This window comes from Saccostrea cucullata, unplaced genomic scaffold (assembly GCF_032062105.1).
Source record: "Saccostrea cucullata isolate Sc308-1 unplaced genomic scaffold, CSIRO_AGI_Scuc_v1 ctg157, whole genome shotgun sequence".
Lineage (NCBI taxonomy): Eukaryota > Metazoa > Mollusca > Bivalvia > Ostreida > Ostreidae > Saccostrea > Saccostrea cuccullata.
This window is the reverse complement of record NW_026918429.1, coordinates 345,573-365,826: the sequence shown is the minus strand read 5'-3', so window position 1 is coordinate 365,826 and position 20,254 is coordinate 345,573. Positions and strand designations below refer to the sequence as shown.

The following is a 20,254-nucleotide window of genomic DNA, read 5'->3' as shown; positions in this document are numbered from 1 at the left end:
CGGTTAAACATGAGCTGCAAGGACTGAAGGAGATGAGATGCAGGACCAAAAACCTCCATATAGTTTATTAACAGGTTTTCCAGTGACAATAAGGGTAGATAGAAATGAATACACTTCATTCATCATAATATCCGTTCAAAGTAAAACTGAATTTATGTGTTGAAAGTGTGTAGAATTCACCGAAATGTTTTTTGTTTACATGGCAGAAAGTATTGTCTTTATTGATCTTTATATTTTTTGTGCAGTCATTTTTGTTACTCATATGTAGGCATTAATCATAAAATATTCAGTTGTAAAAAGAGACCTCTAGTAGATTACATTATGAAATTTGAATTCTATGCTTAGGTGGATATATAACTTTATGGAGCTAATTTAGTAAAATATTAACTCATTTTCAAAAGGTCATTAGTTGCATTGTTGGAGTAAATATAGATATGTCATCAGTTTGAAATGCTGACATTGAAATTTAAAATAGGTAATGAAATGTAAATATGTATTCTCTAACTTATATAAGATACAGGCCTCAGAACAAAATGTATACACTTCATTAACCCCAGTGCCCTATTAAAAATGACTGAGCTGTTGTAAAATAATACAATGCAAGTGTTTGGACAAGTCAAGCTGTGTGTAACAGGGATTAGGTATGTCGGCCTGGGAGCTCAGTGGTTAGAGCACTCAGCACTGGCACTGTTAGCGGGAGCCCGGAGGTCCCGGGTTCGAGTCTCGGTTTTTAGGCCGAAAAAGGTGGGGGGGGGGAATAGTGAAATGTTTCCCCACCTGTTACTTCTAGTTTACATGTATATAGGATAGCATAACTGTTAATAAAACCCACAATTTGAAAGGTGGTTTTTAGTAGAGTCATGTACATGTATGGACACACAAATGTGTATTCATTATCATAACTAAATAAACACAAGATGCAGTGGGGATACTCGTTTGCAGCAATCATGATAGGAATAAAATATGAATAACAATTTTATCCTTATGTAAAGTGTAGACTGGACTGCTGATTTAAACCACTGTGTAGGAATATAGATAAATTTGTAATGATTGAGTTAATTAAGTTCTCTGAAAGAAGATTGCAAATTACTAAATCAATTGTTTTATCACATTCTTTTAATACTGTACAATACTTATTTGGTTCCTATGATTCCATTGTATTTCACTAACTTTCTATTGGTGTGTATTACCAGACATGCTCATTGGTAAATGTTTACTCTGTTTATGATTTATTCCTACAGAATCAAAAGAAAAGATCAGGTTTCATCATAATGGAGTAAGCAAAGAACCTGAGACATGTCCACCTTGACCAACATGGATGCCCGGCCAAAGATGCACAACATCAGGGACCGACCTGCATACAAACATCCTCAGCATACACAGAAGGCATTCGAGGTTCTCAACCACATGAGAAGGTAGACTTTTAATTATGATTTAAGTAGATTTTTTTTGTGAATTCAACAGGTGTGATGACGACAAAGATTCCTCTAAAAGAGCTAAATATTTTTCACTTGATGAAACGATTTGTCAGATATTTTTGAAATTCTATATTTCCAAAGTTAACTGTCTTGTCAAAGGGTCATTAGACTTTAGACATGTATGCATTAAGTTGATTAATTTTGAATTATTGACATTAAACTTTAAGATCATTATGACAATGCATTAAGTTGATTAAAATGTATAAAGCTGAATTATTAACCATATCAATATGTATTGGAAAATTGTTATGAAATTGAAATGATGGCTAAGTTTCTCTTGATATGATGCTAATAAAATATATAAAGCCTAAAGCATGATGGAAAGGCTATTAATATAAATATTTAAAAAGAATTTTACTCATTTATTAAGCAACTGTATTTATAAAATCAATCACAGAATTCGTCAATTAATTTGCTACATTGACCTTTCAGAGGAACAAATAAGAGGCTGACAAATCAACTCATCAAAACATCATATATTTGTTTTTTATTTTCTTTTTATGTTGTATTGAAAGATAAAGATTAAGTTTTAAAGATACCATTTGACATTGCATCATTGCAAAAAAATTTTTATCCATGTTATTTTATTTATTTACATTGTAGGCAGCAACTTCTGTGTGATGTAACAATTGTGGTAGACACAACAGAAATCCCCGCCCACAAGGTAGTTCTGTCCTCGTGTAGTCAGTATTTTTATGCCATGTTTACCGGAGACTTGGCAGAAGCTAAATCTGACAGAATCACGCTGCAGGAAATTGACCCCAAGGCACTTGTTCAGCTGATAGACTTTGTCTACACTTCAGAAATCCATGTTACAGAGGAAAATGTACAGGTAAACACTTGGCATCTTAAGCATGAGTGTGTGATGATGAGCATAATGGAGATAAAGGGAATGTGTTAAGTAATCTATTATTGTGTACTTTTAAGTGTTTAAGTGCTTCCAAATGCTGAATCAAGCATGTAGAATAAAATCTGCTTAAAAATGCTATTTTCAATATGTTCTTAAGAAAGAATGTGAAGTAAAAATGTTTTCCAAAGGTAAAGAATGTAAATTTCTCAAACTAAGGAGACTTACATTAACCCTCAGCATCTCTCTAAAAAAACAATTAACATCTGTATTTGTAATGAGTAATAGGATGATTAATATGACTTTGTTTTGTAATGTATTTTAGTCACAGGAGTTCGTGTACCTATCAATTCTACCGAAAATTTTTGTGAATAAAAAAAATACATCATACCTGTAATAATAAGTTATTGTTAAAGGTATGACATTTTTTTATTTACTGAAAATTTCGGTAAAATTGATAGGTACGCGAACTCCTGTGATTTTAGTTAATGTGATAATATTAATTGTATTGTAATGATATTTTAGTTAAGTTGATTAGTGTGAATGTATTAATTTCCATTTTTCAGACCCTGCTTCCTGTTGCCAACATTCTACAGATAACGGAGGTTAGAGATGCCTGCTGTGATTTCCTCCAGTCCCAACTCCATCCCTCTAACTGTATAGGTATCCGAGCCTTCGCTGATCTGCATGCCTGTACAGAGCTCCAGAACTATGCACAGACTTACACTGAACAACATTTCGTGTAAGCTTTAATACTAAATAATAGGAATAACAAAGATATAGCAAAGACACAAAAGTTCAGGAAAAATGTAAAGTCTCTAAATAATTTTATACATGTATTAAGATAAAATGCTTTCTTAAGAAGAAGTTTATTAATTGACATCGAACATTTTTCAGGGATGTTGTTCATTTTGATGAATTCCTTTCCTTAAACGTGGATCAAATCTGTAAGCTGATTTCCAGTGACAGGTTAACAGTTGTTACAGAGGAGCAGGTAAGAGAGAGAAGGGATGTAACTCTGTAAGCATTTCAGTGCTATAATGCTTTAATGTTCTCTCTCAATTGCATTTTATCCTGCAACTACCCCTTGCATTGACCTAATAAAGGTAACCTAATAAACTAAAGCTTTATTCGGTCAATGTCCTAATAAAGCCTCGTGCATGTATTCCGACGTTCTAAAAGCATTGTGACGTCATGTATATTGCAATGTTTACGCTATGGCATCTTAGTTTCCACTGCAGAGATGTGTCAAAATCGGGTTAAGTATAGTTCATTTTGGAGGTCAGATGTAAGTATATTTTGCAGGATAAACAAAATACATGGTCATTGTCTTGAAATGTAAGTGATATTTGTAGTGTTGGCAAATCAGGCAATTTTTAGTAACTGGTTACTCGCTTAATCTTCCAATTGAGTACCCGGTTACTCGGATGATTTTTGTTACAGTTTCTGTATTCATTATTAATCTCATCCTTTTACTTATTGGTAAAAATAAACCACAAACGAATGAACTTTATTTACAAATACAAACTTTAAAAAATATATCTTCGAAGAATTTTGATTTCAAATGTCATTTGAAACAGGCAGTTTGTTTTTGTTCAAGTTTCTGAATTATGTTTCAATCTACGGTGATTTTGCATATTTGTAGTTCCACCCATATACGACAGCTCCGAATCACAAAATTTGCATTTGACAGATTTCAAGTCGGGCGTTCTTTTAAAATATTTCCACGCATTAGATGTTTGCGACGGCATCTTATTAAAGTATGTTCTTCTGACTAATTAACAAAGGTCTAAATGAGGTAATTATAACTCAGATCTTCAAAACCTGTATTTCCCTGGCAATAAAGGTCACCAATTATAAACACTGTGAAAACTAATCAAAACAAATTTATCCTATTTGTGAACCACTATTGCAAGCCTAACGGTAATTAAATTAGGGAAATTTGTCAATATATATTTACAAATAACTTAAAAATATTTTATACATACATATTTACTATGAAAAATGTATTTTTATACAAGTAACCGAATAGCAGTTTTACTAACCGATACTCACATCATTCTAGGGTTAACCGGTTAACTGGCTACTCGTTGCCAACAGTAGATACTTGGGCTCAGGTGAAAATGTAATGGAGTGCTCGGCAAGCCCCGCCCTCTATCACGCTTTCTTACCCTCGCCCAAATATTGCTTATATTTCAAGGCAGTAACCATGTATTTTATATATACTACTTGACTTCAGTATAACATGATTAAAAAAAAAATAAAACTAGAATTAAAAGATTTTAAAACTTCTTTTGTTCATGTGTCCTTTTCAGGTTTATGAGGCTGTGCTATCCTGGGTGCAGCATGATTTGACCAATAGACAACAAGAAATTGCACTATTATTAGAACATGTGAGACTGCCATTAATAACCCAGGAATATCTGGTTCAGAAAATAGAGGAGGAACCACTAGTGAAGACCAGTAGTCGATGTAAGGATTTCCTTATAGAGGCTCTAAAGTATCACCTTCTGAAATCGGACCAGAAAGCTGGCTACAAAACTCCCCGGACACTGCCAAGAACTCCACTAGGACTTCCCAAGGTACATATATTTTAACTTCTAGAGGGAAGCAAATACCAGTTAGTCTTTATATTTGGTCTCTGTAATTCGAAGCTTTTTATAAGGTACTTTGATTGACAGATATTGCATAATCAGATCTGTTTTTCCAGGTCTTGTTGGTCATTGGAGGACAAGCACCAAAAGCTATTAGGAGTGTAGAAAGTTATGATTTCAAGGAAGAGAAATGGCACCAGCTGGCTGAGATGCCATCAAGGAGATGTAGATGTGGTAAAAATTATAACATTTTACTAAGTATATTGTTTCATAAATTGTTTTTCAGAAATAATGTTATACATCTATTATTTGTATTACAATTTGTTTGTTTGAAACCTGTCTGCAGCTACATGTATATCAATTTATGAGACTGAGGAAAGGTTTTTAGAGAATTTTACATGACATTTGTGTACATAGTCAATAGCAAGAAATTTAGGGAAAGAATTTCATGCTGCTCTATAAAAGAAGGTTACTTTATCAATGAACTAAAAAAGAGGTTGATTTAATTATGTACTTGGTTTACAATTTAAAAATAGTGGCAAAACAAGGTTATACAACAAAGTAAAGGTGTTTTTTTTTCATTTTTAGCCGGGCTTATTGCTCAAAGAGCAATTGCTGGCTTATGTCAGCCTGTTCAAGGCAGGAAGTCCACCCCATAGTCTCCAAATTAAAGTTGCGTGTAAAAATATAGTCCTTACTCTCAACCGCTTTTGAGATAATACAAACGATAAATAAAGCAAAAAATATAAAACAAAGTTTTATCTATACAAACAAAAATCATTAGCAATGACTTTGAAAACCTCAGTCCTAAGTCAAACTACATAGTTCACTTGCGTAAGGTTTTTGATGGTCAGTGTTATTGTAGTGAGGAAACCAGACTGGCCTGTTTGTTTACATTCGGCGGTGCCAGGTAAACTCTGATCCTGATAAATTCGGACCGTGGTATTAGGACCCATATACTGATCGCCTTAACATTTATATTGATATTTTAATATTATTATGTCTGATTTTTTTTTATTTTCAAAGAAAATAATTATATGTCACAAGCCCTTATTTTCTAAGTATCATTATATATTATGCTTTTTAAAATTGTTTGTGTAACACATTCTTCAAGTGTCTGAAATTCTTATTAAATTTTATCTGTGAATACAATATGAATGTATGAATCATGAACAAAATTCTACTCTGTAATGAGCCCGGCTCTCTGTATTCCTGAGTACTTTGATTCACTTTCCTGTTTAGGTGTGGCTGTGATAAATGGACTTGTGTATGCAGTAGGAGGATTTAATGGATCTCTGAGAGTTAGGACTGTGGACGTTTATGACCCGGTCAAGGACATGTGGACTTCCTGCCCCAGTATGGAGGCTAGGAGGAGCACATTGGGGGTCGCTGTATTACATGGGAACATTTATGCTGTTGGAGGATTTGATGGATCATCAGGTAATTAGTCTTTGATAGATAATACCCTTTGGCTCTAATTTCTCACTTGTGGATTGTTTACTTTATTTAGTTAGTTTTACAAAAGGTAGAATTTTAAGTCAGTTTAATAAGGTTTTATAAAAGGCAAGAGGATTTGCAAAAAATAATGAATTATAGGTGGAAGGCTTCTATTTTTCAGCAAAGCTGACAAATTTCAAGGGAGATATGAATTTATTTCCGTATTAATGAATTGCGTAATTTTATTTAATATTAGGAGATTCATTGACTGTTTTTCACTTATCTTGAATTACCTTGTGATCAAGATAATACTCCTGACCTAAACTGGTGTCAAATGTGCATAAATATTCTATTTACTGGGTGATAGTACTAGAATTGTGTTGTGTTTGTTACAGGATTGGACACAGCTGAGTGCTATGACGTCCGCTGTGGGGAGTGGAGGATGATAGCCCCTATGAGTACAAGGAGGAGCAGTGTAGGAGTTGGTGTTGTTAATGGTACTGAACTTTGAACTCTTGTCTAAAATTTGAAATTATCCTTAAAAAATTGCCAAGATCAATATGCTGAGAATCATTTTATTATTTATGAACATGTAGATGTTAAATTTCTGCTCATACACACTTTACACTGGATTAAACCTGTAGCTTTAAATGCACCCATTTTATGCTTTGCCAATTCTTTTATAGGGATTGGAAATAATGTTTTAGATAAAATTCTGCCATGTTTCTCGTTTTAGGTATGCTGTTTGCAGTGGGGGGTTATGACGGAGCTTCCAGGCAGTGCCTGAGTTCTGTGGAGTGCTACAACCCAATGACAGACATGTGGACACCGGTCGCAGAAATGTCATGTAGGAGAAGCGGAGCAGGTTAACTTCATTTACATCTCTCCATTAGTATTGAATTTTTAATTTACATGTATATGAATCCTTTGACTAGATGTTAAGATTTCTTTCTTAGATGATGTTTCCTTAAATGTTTGAGTTCAAATTTATCTACCCATCGTTAAAAGATTATTTATACCTGCCTTTCAGGTGTTGGGGTTGTAATTTATTCATCTGCCTTTCAGGTGTTGAGGTTGTAATTTATTAGGCCCCGCTCAGCGTGTGCCCTGTAGTGATTAGTCTGTCCGTCTGTCCCTCTGTCTGTGCATTCGTGTCCGGTCCATATCTTTCTTACAGAGGGACATTAGAATCTACTACTCCACAACAAGATTGCCATGACCTAACGGGTGTGTCATGACCTTGAACCATGTTTTAGGTCTAAGTTCAAGGTCACTGGAAGAAAAATTATATAAAAATCCTTGTCCAGGTCCATATCTTTCATATGGATAAACTTGGTTGGTTCTCATTTCACACAAAGATTGCTTTGACCCAAGGGTGTGTCAGTGACCTTAACCAAGGTCATTTAGGGAAAGTTCAAGGTCACTGGAAGAAAATTATCATAAATCATGTTTGTCATACATATCTTCTCTCCCCTAGATAAACTTGTAGGTTCATACTTTCACACAAAGATTGCAATGATCAAGGAATGTGTCAGTGACCTTCAGAGGTCATTTGGTCAATGTTCAAAGTCACTGGAAATTATTTCTGTATATTCTTGTCCGGTCATATTTTTTTCCTATGGATAAACTTGTAGGTTCTCATTTCACACAAAGATTGCCCATGGTTAATTCATGTGTCAGTGACCTTGACCCAAGGTCATTCTAGGTCAAAGTCAAAAAAATTCTCTGTTTAAAATCTTGTGTTCAGTGCATATTTTTTTGCATAAACTTGGTAGGCCTCATTTCACACAAATTGACCATGAGGTATGTGTCATTCCTTGCATATTATGATAGAGGATATGCAACAATTTCACTGGAGGAAACATTTCTAAAAGTTTTTTAATGTATTATTTTTAAGGATAAACTTGGTAGTTCTCATTTCACTGAAAGATTAGCCCATGACAAGGGTGTGTCTTACACTTTCATGGTTATTGCTAAGTTCAAGGTCACTGGAATAAAAATTTCATAATTTGTTTTTGATACACCATCTTTATTATTGAAAAACTTACATCTGCCTTTCAGGTGTTGTAATTGAGTAATCGATCTTTCAGGTGTTGGGGTTGTAGACGGTTTGTTGTATGCTGTGGGTGGCCATGATGGACCCCTTGTCAGAAAAAGTGTAGAAGTTTACAATCCAGAGACAGACAGCTGGTCACAAGTCAACGACATGCACCTGTGTCGCAGGAATGCAGGTAAACTAGGATAGGAGATGGAATCAGATGGAATCAAATAAGTAGTGCTCTTTTTACATGGCAGGAATCATTGCACTGATCTTTTTTTAAACTGTCATATCATAATTATATAAAACTTAAATATTGTTAAAATCAGATCTTGTCATGTTCTGAAATTCTGATAGTTACTGTCAGATTTATGTCAGAGAGAAATGTTGACTGGGTAATTTATGTTCATCTATTTTGGAATTTATTTCATTGTTGATTTTTGAGAAAGAAAACAATTTTTGAAACCACTGCAACATAATATTATAAAAAAAAACCTTTTATTTGTAATGGTTCTTTAGTGAGCATTTCAAAATCGCTAAAGTTACTTCTTGCTAAAAATAAAATTCTGATTTTAAGGACAAATCGCTGAATCTCGCAAAAGTTTTCAGTTATACGGTATGAAACATGAATATTGTAAAAATCAGATCTTGTCAAGTTCTGAAATTCTTACATCTACTTCAGAATTTGAATAGGTTCCTAGTTGATTTTTGAGAAAGAAAAACACTTTTTGAAACCACTGCAACATAATTTTATATTTTCTATAGAGCAAGTTGAAATGTGTTCCTAGTTCTTAAATGTTCTTTACTTGTTGGTAATTAGTGGGATGTTCCCAATTACATTGAATATCAAATTTTGTCTCCTTTCAATTAAGTGTGCACATTTTATCACAGGTGTTGTAGCAAATGGTGGTTTTCTGTATGTGGTGGGAGGGGATGATGGATCATCAAACCTAGGCTCCGTGGAGTGTTTCGATTATAAAACCAACCAGTGGACACTGTTATCTGCGAGTATGATGACCGGGCGGAGTTATGCTGGGGTTTCAGTCATAGACAAACCACTCCTGGAACTCTAGCAGAATGCAATAGAAAACAGTGCTTCTTCTTCTATTTTGGTTACCTGCACATGTAGTACATGTGTGGTCTGTAGAGTGAAACTCAAGGGCGAGAACTCTGTTGGTCCTATGTTGTAGTTCTGAAAAGCATTGTGAAAGAGTTACATATCTGTGATATCAATTGTGTATTTGATGTGCAATATTAAATGGCATGATATATGTTCTGTTTTGTGACGTATGACCTCTAAGGTACATGTGTATCAGTATTTTTAAGTGTTTAATGTTACTCATTGAAGTGTACATGTAGATCGCTATGTGTATAAATAATGGCTAGTGTGTGTGTTTGTGGTTTAGTGACAAAGCCAAATCAATAGTACCCTTACAGCTAACTGAAAGATTCAACGATGCTATAGGTACTTAATTAAGGAGGTGTTTCTTTTTTATACACTGGAGACAGTTATTTCTTTTTCGATAAGTCATTTTATCATGATATCCGGTTTTGTTAATGATTAAGGTAGAAAAATAGCGAAAAGCATGTACTTATGGATAATGAATGTAGTAATCTATTTCAAATTAAGTGCAGTATTAAGGATTGTTTCTTGATCCAGACTTTCTCATAAACCTTTACTTTTATTATCAAATATAGGAAAGGAAAAGGGAAATGAAATGAAGATCAGTCAAATTTAGATAATATCCAAATATTGATAACTTATATTTATCTAGTCTTTATTATTTTGTTTAACCTGAGATGGGTTTGAGAGGTAATAAGGTTTATGTGTGTGTACTTTTTTTCATTAAGAGTTTAGAATCAATTTATTTATCAATGATTAATTACATATGTGTACCATGGAACAGGTAGTTTCTGGGCTTGTCTAAGCTCAGTAATAAATTGTTTCTCTGTCAGCATCCTACATTGTGAAGTTATTTTCATTCATATGAACAAGGATCTCAAAAATTAAAAGTACACCAAAAATGATACTCTTTTTGAAGGAACAATTACAAAAATTAAAAATCAAGCCTTTGAATTTTTTTTATTATTCTGTTTTCTATATACAATCATGAAGTAATCCTGTATTTTCAAGTATTGTAAGCTTAGTCTTAATACAAGGGACCAAACAGCTAGTAATAACAGTGGGTGGATATTTGGGCCATAGCGTATCGTTTTCTAAAATTAGCCAAAATGTAATGGTTGTTCTAGATGACGTTTGTTTTTGAAATGTTAGTGTAAAGATTTGTCAGTGAAAAAAACGAAAAAGTACCTATGTAAAACTTTATTTAAATATTCATAAAATGTGTTTAGACTAAAGATGTCTGTTCAAATAAACACTATTGATACATGTATGTATTTGATTCCAGAAGTAATATTAATTTGTGGGTTTTGCTCCAATGACAATTCTTTCATCAAATGTAAATGGGAATAAAACCCAAACATTACCAATAGTGACATGAAACAGCCATATTTATATTGCTGAATAAATAATTATTGTACCAGGAAAGTAAATAAGGATGGGTTTTCATGGAGTAGTGCTTATATTGATATTAAAACATTATTGATGATGATCAGTCTTTTCAGTCGTGACTTTACTGTTATATTAACTAGAAATGTAATACATCTATCCCCAGGATTTTCTCCACCCTGAATTCTGTCCATGTTTTTTTTTTTTTTTAATTTTTTTTTTATTTTACATTTTGGTTGTAAACTTGTATTTTGACAGGAACCAGTGATTACAATAAAGTTTTTTTTGTGGGATCAAAAGAGATTTGTGATTTTTTGTTAACTACTTTTATCCATCTTGTTTAATGATTCACCGTACTATTTATATATAACCAATTTTAAAAAAGATTTTTTATTGAGTTTAAAGTAAGTTTGTAAATTATTACAAATAACGTAGTCAAAATATTTAAGATATCAAAAAGATCCAGTGAAGGAAATCCCAAATCTCATAAACTCTTAAATTATAGCTAGATGTTTAAAGTGCATTTGATCTCTTCTTAGATTATTTGTCAATGCCTATTCCATGTATTTTGCAGAGAAACCAGACCTATTGTTTGTGTTCAACTATGTGCATATACGTGTACGTAGATATTGAAACAATACTATGTAAAATAAATCACTTCATTCATCTTTTATTGGATTGATTGAAGAGTTATCTCTAGTGATAGATTTGGTACATTGTTTTCAGATTTTAAACTTCGTCAAAATGCATAGTTCATTAAAGAATCATAACAGCAATTTCCACAATAATCATGTATGCTTGAATTCCTGATAAAAAAATTAAAGTAGAGTGTCCTTCTGTGTAAGTTGAAATGGTGTATGTTTTATTAGGTAACCATTTATGACATGTAATTATGTTAAAACTTGAAAAAAAAACTCTTTTCAGCATTTGCTTTAAAAGGCAGAACCATATTACAGTTTATTTCATTTTTAGCTCATCTCAACGAAGTTAGGGGAGCTTATATGGTACCCTCGTTGTCAACATCAGTGTCAGCATCCTGGGGTTAGATTTTGAAACAGATTTCATTTCAAGTACTTTTATGCAATTTACTAAAAAGAGATGCATAGAATGATGCTTCTAGTATGTTTCAGTGTACCAGTCATGGTTTCAGATGCTGCAACAGGTCTCATTTTGAAGGAACTAAAGCCCTTTAAGAACCAACTTGTGTGTACAGATGATATATCTAAAGACGCATACTACCAGTTTCGGATGATGGATCTCACCTTCATTTTCCAGATGATTGACCAGGTTAAAGTTTTTGGAACAGGTTCATTACTAAGAAACTAAATGTACAATGTATAAGGGTTATCTGAACCAAACTTGCAAGGAAAATAATCAGGGGATGGACACTCAAACTTGTTTCAGATGCTTGATAAGTCTTGCATTTCCTGGATGAATGACTATTGCTAGTTTTAATTTTTTATGCAAGTCCATTCCCAAGTAACTATGACACTAAAATTGCGTCAACGTTACATCTAGGGATACAGAATATTAGTTTTGTGGGAGACTTTGCCTTACTGAAAACAACATTTATTTAGATGAGCTCTGTAATCTCTGATTATCTGTTTTTAGCTTGTATGTGACTGTATAAGTAACAGTGGCTTCATTTTTAGCTGATTGACCAGGTTAAAGTTTTTGGTGCAGGTTCATTACCAAGTAAACTAAATGTACAACAATTTTAGTATTTCAATATAACTTGGCACACAAGTTATACACTGAATACATAACATAGTGCATCGGTTTTTGAAAATGTTGCCATGGTTACTAAAAATAGAATTTTCTGAGAAATTCCTATAAAACGCTAATCCTTCTACAGTTTTGCTTTTCAATATTACTTGGCACACAAGTTTAAGATACATAAAATAGTGCATTTTTTGATTTCGATGAACGAATGGTTACTAAAAATAGGTGAAATTTCTTTAAAACGCTACTCCTTCTACAGTTTTAGTCTCATTTCAATATCACATGGCACACAAGTATAGGATAATGTTACAGTTTATTATAGTTTATCAGTAGTTAGTTACTACAGTTGTTATTATAGTTTTCTATTATTTTCAGATCTTGATCATTGTATGACACAGTTGATAAAGGATACTAAAATTACAAACAGAAAGAACTCTTATTTATGATCAAGTTAGTGACACAATAATGCCTGTAGTACAGTGTCCGTTTCCTGGCTGTGACTATACCACCGACGACCTAGATGCAGCAATCGTCGTGGCCCTCATCACAGTCCACAGCACTGTACACACAACTGGACCCGTCTTGACAGCAAAAGTAGAGAAAGTGAAGCGGCCCACCATAACTGCCGCTGGAACCAGCGAGGATTGGGCCTACTTTATGTCACGCTGGACAGATTATGAGGCTGCAACGAAACTGGACGGTAAAGACAAAGTCATTCAGTTGCTAGAGTGTTGTGATGAACCCCTTTCGCAGAGACCTGACACGAACAACAGGTGGCAAATTAACTGAAAAAACAGTAGATTATGCATTAGCTGCCATTCGTAAGCTTGCTGTTCGTGAAGAAAACACAATGGTAGCCCGTGTGACATTACATAACATGAGGCAAGACCGTGATGAGTCAGTCAGAAACTTTGGTGCACGTCTCAGAGGACAAGCTGACATTTGCAAATTCGTGATTGACTGCCCTAACTGTAACACCAAAGTCAACTACACAGATGCCATTATGCGCGATGTCCTCACACGAGGCGTTGTCGACCCTGACATTCAGTTACACTTACTCGGCGATAAGAATCAAAATATGACTTTGGAGGAAGTATTTCAATTCGTTGAAGCGAAAGAAGCAGGGAAAAGATCAGCCTCAAGGCTTCTAGATTCCCATCGGTTGAGGCAGCCAGCTCCTACAAAAGGTCCAAGCAAGTGCCGAGCAAAGAAAATCAAGACCTGTGTTCTTATTGTGGGAAACGTGGCCATGGCAAGAAAAGTGTGGCACAACTACGTAAGACTCAGTGTCCTGCATATGGCCACAGGTGTGAACTTTGTCATCGAGATCACCATTTCGAGAGCGTCTGCCGCAGCAAGGACAATCCAAAATGCCAAACACAGTCTAGGCAACACAACTATGACAAAGAAAGTGCTGTGTTTAACACTTTGTGTACACTAAAAATATACAACCTAAACACCATCAACCCATCAATATGAAGGGACAACGGCAAAGTATTCCTTATATCATCACATCTACGACAGCATGACAGACACATGGTTTCGCAGAAACTCAAAGCCTCAGCCATTTGTGAACATTACTGTGCGAGCTCTTCCAGAAGATTACTCAGCCTTTGGAGTTGTGTCAACACCGTCATGCCCACCATTATTCCGGCTATGGCTGACACCGGTTGTCAGAGCTGCCTTGCCGGTCTTAGAGTGATTCATCGCATAGGACTATCTGAATCTGACCTTATCCCTATGACAATGCACATGCACACATATATACGGCAAAAATCTTGGAGCCTCATTCTTTCTCAAGCAAAGACAATAGTGGTAGAGTGGTGGAAACGAGGCAGATGACATATGTTACAGACTCCTTGGACAAACTGTTCCTGAGCAGAGAGGCTTGCGTACAGCTAGGTATCATCAGCGATAAGTTTCCAGAGGTACAGCCTTCACAAACCGGTACCGCAGCTGTCCATGAAGAGAACACTGCACCATGTGGATGTCCTAAACGCCAATCTCCACCTCCGCCACCAAGTGTTTTGCCATTTTCACCTACAGAAAAACCGCTATATATTTATATAGGTCCAGCACGTTCAACACATGTGAACATCAGCCTCTGCCTCTAATGGATGGCCCACCTATGAAGCTTATGGTGGATCCAAATGCTGAACTAGTGGCCTAACACACCGGTACCTGTTCCAATACACTGGCGAGCAGCAGTAAAAGAAGGCCTTGATCAAGATGTACGGTTAGGCGTGCTAGAACCAGTTCCCATTGGAGAACCCGTCACATGGTGCCATCGGATGGTCATATGCGCTAAGAAAAATGGAAAGCCCAGACGAACGGTTGACTTCCAGGCTCTCAATGCACATGCCACACGTGAGACACATCGCACACCGTCCCCATTCCTTCAAGCGCGATCGGTTCCTAATGGGAAGAAAAAGACAGTGTTTGATGCATGGAACGGCTATCACAGTGTCCCACTCTATGAAGAAGACCAGCATCTGACAACATTCATCACGCCATGGGGAAGATACCGATACAAGACCGCTCCACAAGGCTACATTGCCTCAGGCGATGGTTACACAAGACGCTACAATGAGATAGTTACAGACATTCCAAACAAAACCAAGTGCGTTGATGATGCCTTACTCTGGGCTGATGACCTAGAAGAAAGTTTTTTCCAGGCAGTGCGTTGGCTTGATGTGGAAAGAATGGAATAACACTCAACCCAGAAAAATTTGTCTTCGGAGCAGATGAGGTCGAGTTTGCCGGCTTTGAAATCACCCTTGATGAAGTCAGACCCTGTCGGAGATACCTGCAAGCTAACATGGACTTTCCCACACCAAAAGACATCACGGATGTGCGTTCATGGTTTGGCCTTGTGAATCAGGTTTCATACGCCTTCAGTATGGCTAAGCGCATGTTACCATTTCGGGATCTCTTGAAGCCAGGAACTGCTTTCCAGTGGAATGAACACCTGCAGACATTATTTGAGGAGTCAAAAGCACAGATTGTAAGAGAAATAGAAGATGGTGTTCGCATCTTTGACCCTGACAGACCCACATGTTTGACAACTGACTGGTCCAAATCAGGTATCGGGTTCTGGCTCCTACAGAAACACTGTACATGTGAGAAGACAGAACCCTTTTGCTGTCCATCTGGATGGAAGATCACACTTGTCGGCAGCAGATTCAATCATCCATCAGAGTCTCGCTATGCACCTATAGAGGGTGAGGCACTAGCAGTTGCAGATTCCCTGGACAAGGCCAGATACTTCATATTAGGATGCAAGGACCTAACCATTGCAGTCGACCATAAACCACTTCTCAAGATCTTTGGTGACCGATCTCTTGAAGACATTTCAAACAATCGTCTGAGAAACTTAAAGGAGAAAACACTTCGATACAGATTCCGTATGGTCCATATCCCTGGTGTCAAACACCGTGCTACATACTATCTTTCACGCCATCCTATTAGTGATGCAGAGAAACTTATCTTACCTGATGATGTTGTGCAAGTAACCAATCACAGACTTTTAGAGAACCTTCATATGGAAAATTCAAATACTAAATACATCCGGAGAAGTGGCAGAGATGAACTCATGAGATCAACTGCTGTTGCATCACTGAACGCCCTTGGCGTGAAGTCGGTGACCTGGGACAGAGTTCGTGTAGCTACAGCCAGTGACCAAGATATGCTACTACTGAGTGAGATCATAGAAGGTGGAATGCCACAGCACCATCATGAAGTACCAGAATCTCTACGACAGTATTTCCAGTACCGTGAAGGCTTGTCGACCACTGATGGGGTTATTCTGTACAAGGACCGCATAGTTATCCCGCAATCACTAAGGAAGGAAGTCCTAGATGCCTTACATTCAGCCCATCAAGGAGTTACATCCATGATAGCTAGAGCTGAGACATCTGTATTTTGGCCAGGGATAACATCGGACATAAACGCTCATCGTGCAAACTGCCAACAATGCAACCGCAATGCACCGTCCAACCCGAGTGCTCCACCAGTTCCACCAATGAGCCCGGAGTATCCCTTCCAGTGCATCTGTGCTGATTACTTTACTTACAAAGGTAACCATATACCGCTATCAAACTGGCCCATCGTAGAGCAGTCAGCTGTTGGAGCTCAAGGACTGATAACTTGTCTCAGACGCATCTTTGTCACATACGGGATACCTGACGAACTTGCATCTGACGGGGGACCAGAGTTCACAGCTACGGCTACAAGGCAGTTCCTTAGTGACTGGGGTGTGCATCATAGATTATCCTCAGTAGCCTTCCCCCACAGTAACTGCAGAGCAGAGACTGGAGTCAAGACAGTCAAGCGCCTTCTAATGGACAATACTAGCTCTTCTGGTGACATTGACACAGACGCTTTCCAGCGAGCCATGCTACAATACAGAAATACACCAGACAGAGACACGAAGCTCTCTCCAGCCATATGCATATTTGGTCGACCAATAAGAGACTTCATCCCAATCCCACCTGGGAAATACAAGCCTCATCCAACGTGGCAAAGCACATCTCTTGCCCGTGAAGAGGCATTGCGCAACAGGCATATGCAATGTGCAGAAAGACTATCCGAACATACACAAAGACTACCACCTCTTTCAGTTGGAGACCATGTTCGTATGCAGAACCAAACTGGACTTTTCCCTCGCAAGTGGGATAAGACAGGAGTAGTCATTGAGGTGCGCCAGTTTGACCAGTATGTCGTGCGCATTGATGGCTCTAGACGTGTCACCTTACGGAACAGGAAATTTCTTCGCAAATGTATTCCAGTTCAGTTGCCACCAAAGCGACTTACCATAGAAACTGATTCTAAGGCACATCCACCATTGTCTTCCCTGTTGAGGCCTGTCACATTCCCCGCTCTCAACATGGACACAACAGTGAGGCCTGGATCAACAACACCGATGAAAACAGTCACAATGCAGGAACAGTCACCCGTGCCTGCCACGGAATTCCCATCTGAGACACCCTCTCCTATCAAGGTGCAAAAACCATGCCATCCGCTCACAGACACTGAGCCAAGGACTCAAGATGCCAGCTCACCACCAGATGTTGCCAGAGAACCACCTTGTGCAGAAGCAACGGTTGCTATACCAACGATTGAACACCTATATACCAGCCGCATCAGACATGCTCCAGAATGGCAAAAAGACTTTGTTTGCGAATAAACTCACACAACATGAACTTTACAATCAGCATATGGATTGAATAAATGAAGACTTTCAACAGTGATTTCCAGCCCCTAATTGACAAATCATTAGCCATTAATATTATCATGTGTTAAATATCAGTCTTTTTTTCATTCAGTTCCTTCATTTATAAACTAAATGGACACTTCCTACCAAAAGACTTGGGGGGAGATATAGGATAATGTTACAGTTTATTATAGTTTATCAGTAGTTAGTTACTACAGTTGTTATTATAGTTTTCTATTATTTTCAGATCTTGATCATTGTATGACACAGTTGATAAAGGATACTAAAATTACAAATAGAAAGAACTCTTATTTAACAAGTAGACTACACTAAGATACATAAAGTAGTGCATCGGTTTTTGATTTCGATGAACGATGTTGCCATGGTTACTAAAAATAGAATTTTCTGAGAAATTCCTTTAAAACGCTACTCCTTCTACAGTTTTAGTCTCATTTCAATGTCACATGGCACACAAGTAGACTACACTAAGATACATAAAATAGTGCATCGGTTTTTTATTTCGATGAACGATGTTGCAATGGTTACTAAAATTAGAATTTTCTGTGAAATTCCTTTAAAACGCTACTCCTTCTAGAGTTTTAGTCTCATTTCAATGTCACATGGCACACAAGTAGACTACACTAAGATACATAAAATAGTGCATCAGTTTTTGATTTCGATGAGCGGTGTTGCAATGGTTAAGTACTAAAAATAGAATTTTCTGAGAAATTCCTTTAAAATGCTACTCCTTCTACAGTTTTGGTCTGATTTCATTATCACTTGGCACACAAGTAAACTACACTAATTTACATATAATAGTGCATCGGTTTTTGATTTCAATGAACGGTGTTGCCATGGTTACTAAAAGTAGAATTTTCTGTGGAATTCCTTTAAAATGCTACTCCTTCTACAGTTTTGGTCTGATTTCAATATACTTATCACACAAGTAGACTACACTAAGATACATAATTCTGTGCATCAGTTTTTGATCAGTACAAACCAGTAGAGCTACAGTCTCGACAGAGACTTCTGGTTAGTACATAGGTGGCAGGAGTCATGGAGGAGTACACATCCCCTGTCGACCGGTCACACCTGCCGTGTGCTGATCAGGAAAAAGAGGAAAAGTCCATTGACACAAGTAATGGCCAAACAATTAGTATGACAAATGTACATCAGCATTTAAATTAACTTAATGACAGATTGTATTTGCTGACAGGGTCGTTGTATCTTCCACAGGAATGATCAAAATGATGACTTTAACAGTAAACTGTTTAATCCATACTGTTGATATCAAGGCCATAACTAGGCTCAAATTTTTAGTGAGGCAAGGGTGCTGGGCATTCCTAGTCCCAGACGGGGCAAGGGTAGTACCTGATGGCCAGTGTTGGGGGTTTCCAGGGGGAGGGGGGATCCTGAAACCTGGGTATTAGAAAACAAAAGATTAATCTTAGGAAGTTTTTACGTTTTGAATTGTGGCCGCGTAGCATAGTGGTTGCATATATAGTAGAGCATATGCTCTAGAGTCGCAGACAAAGGAGTTGATCCGAACATTTCGGGCTCGAATCCCATTGCGGGATGCAGGGACCAATCCTTCGGATGAGAACGTAGAAACCGAGGTCCTATTTAACAGAAGTGATGGCACAAAAATATCTCTCACTATTCTATCATCTTCAGTGACCCTGAAAGCCCAGTGCATGTACAAATTCAAAACTTGCAGCCCTCCACCGGCAAGTACTGGTGTCTCAATATGAATGAGAAAGTCTTAGAAGCAGGGACAGAGATATAAATATTTTTATGTCTCTGGAAGGGATGTTAAACAATCAAACAATTTACAAAACAAACATTTTGAATTATATTTTACATGCGTTCCAAATGAAAATGACGCACCTGATGATTTACAGAAATTGAAACAAAAGTTGAAAACATTCATTTAGCACGAAGACACACATAATTCATAAGTTCAATGTAAAACTTTTTCAGGTTTCAGAAAACTCTAAAAATTTAGTGAGGCATTTGCCTCACTTGCCTCAATGGTAGTTACGGCCTTGTGATATTCGTGTTTCATCATCTTATTGGTCAGTAAGTTAACTTAATTTATAGAAATTGTTCATAAATAGAGCCTGCTGTTGTGCATTGAATCAACTGTGAGATATAAACATTGTACGCAGGTGATGAAGCTATATTGTTGTACCTTTAAAATAATTGTTTCTAGACAGATCGGTTTTACTGAGTGGGCATAAAAAAAATCAAAGTTTGACCGATGAGTGAGTACAAAATACATGTATGTATTTATGAAATTATGACGCCAGCTAAAAGATAAACTGATAAATATGAAATAAAAGTTGAAGAGTTTGTTCCCTTTATGCAGCAGATGTTAGTTGATCTACTAAAAGTCTTGTTATTCAGATTATTTTATT

General features: G+C 36.6%; 1 protein-coding gene across 2 annotated transcripts; it reads left to right on the top strand.

Moving 5' to 3' along the window:
* Window positions 1-11,576, top strand: LOC134265682 (kelch-like protein 2). Of its 2 annotated transcripts, none has more exons than XM_062747908.1 (12): window positions 1-94; window positions 1,242-1,415; window positions 2,082-2,310; window positions 2,892-3,067; window positions 3,223-3,319; window positions 4,641-4,907; window positions 5,036-5,153; window positions 6,162-6,359; window positions 6,752-6,853; window positions 7,093-7,221; window positions 8,447-8,587; window positions 9,286-11,576. In XM_062747908.1, exons 2-12 carry the CDS (start codon window positions 1,297-1,299, stop codon window positions 9,465-9,467), a joined length of 1,758 nt encoding a protein of 585 aa, XP_062603892.1. In that variant the 5' UTR covers window positions 1-94; window positions 1,242-1,296; the 3' UTR covers window positions 9,468-11,576. The 2 variants fall into 2 exon arrangements, with proteins under 2 accessions (XP_062603892.1, XP_062603886.1); XM_062747902.1 differs by having other exon boundaries at window positions 35-140.
* The last annotated feature ends 8,678 nt before the right edge of the window (window positions 11,577-20,254 follow it).

What these genes read in the sequence shown, in the direction of transcription:
- LOC134265682 (XM_062747908.1), top strand. Translation starts at nt 1,297, where the DNA reads ATGTCCACCTTGACCAACATGGATGCCCGGCCAAAGATGCACAACATC. An exon ending in TACACTGAACAACATTTCGT is followed by an intron (nt 3,068 to 3,222) that starts GTAAGCTTTAAT and finishes AACATTTTTCAG; the next exon opens with GGATGTTGTTCATTTTGATG. An exon ending in ATCAAGGAGATGTAGATGTG is followed by an intron (nt 5,154 to 6,161) that starts GTAAAAATTATA and finishes TTTCCTGTTTAG; the next exon opens with GTGTGGCTGTGATAAATGGA.